At 38.1% G+C, this 4471-nt stretch overlaps 1 protein-coding gene across 1 annotated transcript; it reads left to right on the plus strand.

Moving 5' to 3' along the window:
* Positions 1 to 1346: 1346 nt before the first annotated feature.
* otulina (OTU deubiquitinase with linear linkage specificity a) lies at positions 1347 to 3390 on the plus strand. The gene is made up of 3 exons (XM_069159605.1): positions 1347 to 1572; positions 1739 to 1860; positions 2794 to 3390. Exons 1-3 carry the CDS (start codon positions 1459 to 1461, stop codon positions 3215 to 3217), a joined length of 660 nt encoding a protein of 219 aa, XP_069015706.1. The 5' UTR covers positions 1347 to 1458; the 3' UTR covers positions 3218 to 3390.
* Positions 3391 to 4471: the final 1081 nt, after the last annotated feature.

Below are 4471 nucleotides of genomic sequence, written 5' to 3' on the forward strand. Positions count from 1 at the left end.
TTGTTAAACTTTAACAAAACCATTTAAAAAAAAATTGCGTATTCAAATGCATGGGTGCAGATAAAATAATGTTTTTAATACGTTGTAAATTATCTATGCTCCTATTTTATGAAAACTAAAACATGCTGTCGTCTTATATGAAACAACTATGGCGTCATTATGATGAAAATGAAGATGCAATATAAAAAAAATTAAAAAATGAAATAGAACAAGAAACAGAAGAGGCTGCAGGGAACATTTAGCAAAATAGGAGATGATGATGATGATGATGCCTCAATGTGGCGCGCACTCAGTTTTACTGTGATGCTTCAGCCCCCCCTGGAGGTTAAAGATGTTAGTGTCTGTGTTGCTGCCACTAGATGGCAGCGTGCAACCACGGATCCTCATCAACACCACAGAAGAAGTGTCTGCCTTAAAGGGGAATTCCACCTTAAAACAAGGTTCTCAGTATTTACCTTTGAATTGATCTGTAATCTTTATTGACCGAGTATTACATACAAACAAGCAGATATTTACATAATTGAAGCAAAAGGTCAAACTGTTTGAATAGCTTTGAGATAGGTTGTGTAGTATGTACATTATATAGACTACTGTATATATAGTCGGTTTGAAATATCCGTGCTTGTCTGTGTACAGTATTTACAGCCTGCTTGAATCTATTTGACAGTGACGGGTGACTGATTTAACCATTTATCAGGATGATTTTCACTTTTTATTTGTTTTTATTTTTTTGCTATCTTTAAGCCAGGCTTACTGGCAATTATTGAAAATAACTGAAATAGCAATAAATGAAAGTACTAAAATAATAGTATTTCACTTACCTATAGAAATTGTGTAGTCATGTAGGTGGTTATAAATGTTTAAATTATTTAAATAATCAATTTTATGTTTATAAAAAAAAGACTAAAGGGTACAGTTAAATACTAGAAGTTGAATTGCTTATGTTTATTAATAACACATGACATTGAATCGAGATTTAAATCAATTCCAGCTGTGAAACAGTGGAATTGTATGCAGTGGTCCAAGAAGTGTTCAGGTCCTTCACTTCAGATAAAGGTACTGATACCACACTGTAAAAAAAACAAATATCTCCACTACAAGTTAAAGTCCTGCCTTCAAAACCTTATTTAAGTAAAATAATGTATTATCAGAAAAAAAAAAAAAAAACATATTTAAAGTATCAAAGTAAAAGTACACACTATGTCGTAAATGCTCCCTGGCGGTGATTCACATTACTGCTGTATTAATGTGCAACGTTTATTTAGTCGTTTTATTTTGAAGAACCATTTCCGCTTTGGGTGGATTTTTTTTTTTTTTTTTCCCTTCTTTCAGTCGCAGCCCGATGACGTCGTCATTAGCTGCGGCAGCTAAAGTTAGCCGTTGCCTGGCAGCTCGCTCAGATGTCTCTGAAACACGGTTGTTGTTTTTTGTTGTTGTTTTTTTAAATCTATATCCACGATGTCTTGGGTAAAAGCTGCGTCTCTCAGCGGAGAAGATGTCTTCGACGAGAATGCGGACGAGCTTAATTTACAAAGCAGAGAGTGGACGTCCAACATGAAGAAGCGAGTCCGGGTAACGTTGTCGTTTGAGCCGCAGGGAGAACTCACATTTAAACGGTTCCTGTGTTTTAATTTAAAATAAAAAATACTAAACTTTGCGGACGTAACGTTGTGTAGTTGATGCTTGGTTGATTCAGCTCTTTGTGAAAGCGCATTCAGCTCCTGGGTGTCGTTGACAGGACGGGTACGTGGACGGAGTCGATGCCGGGGAGGAGGCCTCTCTTCAGGCCGGGTTCAACGCGGGCTTCGGGGAAGGAATCGCTCGGACTGCGGCTGTGGGCCGCCTGAAAGGAATCGTGAGGTAAACCAATCAATAATACAGCTGATTATATGTGACAGAGTGGTTTGTGTCAAATTAAAACAACAACAAAAACAAAAAAAAAGGGTGTCCAGATGAAAAACACAAACTTGTGTGTAACTTTTTCGGACTTCTGCTGTAATTTTGTTTGTTTACTTCGTTATGTGTCAGAAAAAAAACATTTCAAATTAAACGATCAATCTACATAATTCATGTTCACTAACTTATAATAAGAGGTCACAAATGGGACCCTGCTTCACTTTTATTTGCTCGTCTTTCTGACCTCTCACACACTATTATAACTTGACTTTTTTTGAGCTGTAAAATTGTGTATGTTGATTGTTAGTCATAATCTTATATATTGTTTAAAGTTTAAATTAAGAACGAGTAATGAACAGACAAAATAAGAGCCAAACATCTGAATTCATTTCTTTTAGCAGCTGATAGTTTTTCTGTTTATGAACTCAGTTTATGATGAAAGTTTTATCACTTTACTCACAATATTAAAACGATGAAATCTCACGATGAGAAACAGTTTGAGCTTGAATTGTGTTTTTATCCGATAAGGAAGAAATGTTGTCTCATTTGATATCGTTCACTATTTTAATATTTCTTTTTTTTTTTATAATAGTCGTTATTTAATGACAATGAGGTGGAAAACATCCTCTGTGATTTTTCTTTACCTTTTATAATCAGATGTTTTGGAAAAGGTCTTTTAGATGTTATTTTACCCGGTTATGTTTAAAAAAAAAATATATATAAAAAATCCCTCTGAGGTGTAAAATTCTTCCAATTTCCGCGTCACAGAAACATCACGAGTCTCTTTTGTACTGACGATCATTGAAGTCTCTTTTCTGCCCAGCGCCGGCCGGTCCCCAGTCACTTCTCTCTGCCATTGTGTGTCACACTGGTGCCTCTTTGTGTCCCACGCTGCAGCGCTATATCGTGCTGGTGCCAGATGGAGCGTCCGGAAAAGCCCGTCCCGGCCTCTGTGACCGACCTCCTGCAGCAGGTTACGCGGCACGAGGACCGAATCGCGGACAGCATCAGGGAGGTTCTGGAGAATCCTCCGCCCAGCGTGAGCGACGTCTCCGAGAGCTTCGAGGACCTCGGGGTGGAGCAGGCCGACCCGGGATGCTCTGCGGGGGGGTGCAACGATTCGGACTGCTGCGGGAGGGGAGAAAAAATGGACTCCGACATTCCTCACCAGCCACGAAACGTCTGTTCGGGGTCGATCGACTGCACCTCCGGCTCGAGCGAAGGTCTGAACCTGCTCCTGCAGCGATGTGCGGACGTGGTGTCGGAGCTCGGACTCCCGCAGGAGCTGATCAGTCACATAAAAGAACTGAAGGACGTGTAGTTTGAACTACGAAACAAAACAGGTTTTAGGGTGATTTTATTTATTTTTTTCACACAGAAATGAATTATGTTCAATGTAAATAATGTAAAATATAAATTTGAACTTTTTTTGCTTTGTTAAAGATATTTTGAAAATGTTTGAAAATAAACTTGTGTTTTTTTACGTGCGGTAAATTTCTGTTTTTGCTCATATTTACATCGTTGCCCTCCTAAATAGAAACGTCGTCATAAAATCTCTTATTTAGACATAAATTTATTCGACACTGATGAATTGACTTGAATTTTTTTTTTACTTTTTTGGAAACTTATGTAAAATCATGACCACGCTAATAGTTAATGATATTATTATTATTATTATTATTATTAAATCATAACTGGAGGTTGACAAGGACGGTCCCGATAGACCTGAGGTCTTATTATGTTTTGATGCTGACACAGTTCATTTAGGAAACAAACTTACTACCAGATCTTGAAAGGCTGACCTCGACACTTGCAGCCAAAAGATCGTTGATTGCCAAAATACTTCTCATAGATTTGGGGCCGATTGTGAAAAAAAAAAAGTACATTTATATTTTTTGCGCCTTCATGACAAACAGCCAATGGATTGATTAATAAAATAAAATGACTCGATAATATACATAATCGTTTCAGCCCTAATATGTATTTTGAGCCAGAAAGCTTGTTTGCTTTATTAACATTAATATACTACCTTCATTGTTTATATAGCATTTCAGAGCTGGTTATGAGGACATTTTCAAACTTATCCAAAGACGTTTTTTTTCTAGCCAACAATGTGCATTTACTTTAATCAGTTATTTTCTGTCATTTGTGGACTAAAATCATTTTGTCTATTAAACTGTCCCAACATAAATTCCAGGAGTCAAATGTGATGCGTTTCGAATAGTTCGTTAAACTCAACTTCCAGTCTAAAACATCAAAAATAAATCAAATTCACTACGAAACAAAACAGAGGAAAGCAGCGACATGTAATACGTTTGGCGTGTTTGCTTTCACGATTTAAGGATTTAAAAAAAAAAAAAAAAGTAAATTTCTGGTGATTCCGTAGACTTGCCCGAAAAGGGTTACCGCACGGTAAAATCGCGCGGATTTCCGAGGAGCGCCTGAACGCAGCGAAAACGCTAAGGCGCACGTAAGTATGACGTCATGCGCTCGGACACGAGCCGTGACCCGCTGCTCCGGCTAAGCTAAGCGGGGGGGGGGGAGAGGAGGAGGAGGAGGAGGTGGGGGAGAGGAG

This window comes from Embiotoca jacksoni, unplaced genomic scaffold (assembly GCF_022577435.1).
Source record: "Embiotoca jacksoni isolate LCO1_2020_lvr unplaced genomic scaffold, fEmbJac1.0.p SCAF_25, whole genome shotgun sequence".
NCBI classification, from domain to species: Eukaryota; Metazoa; Chordata; class Actinopteri; family Embiotocidae; genus Embiotoca; species Embiotoca jacksoni.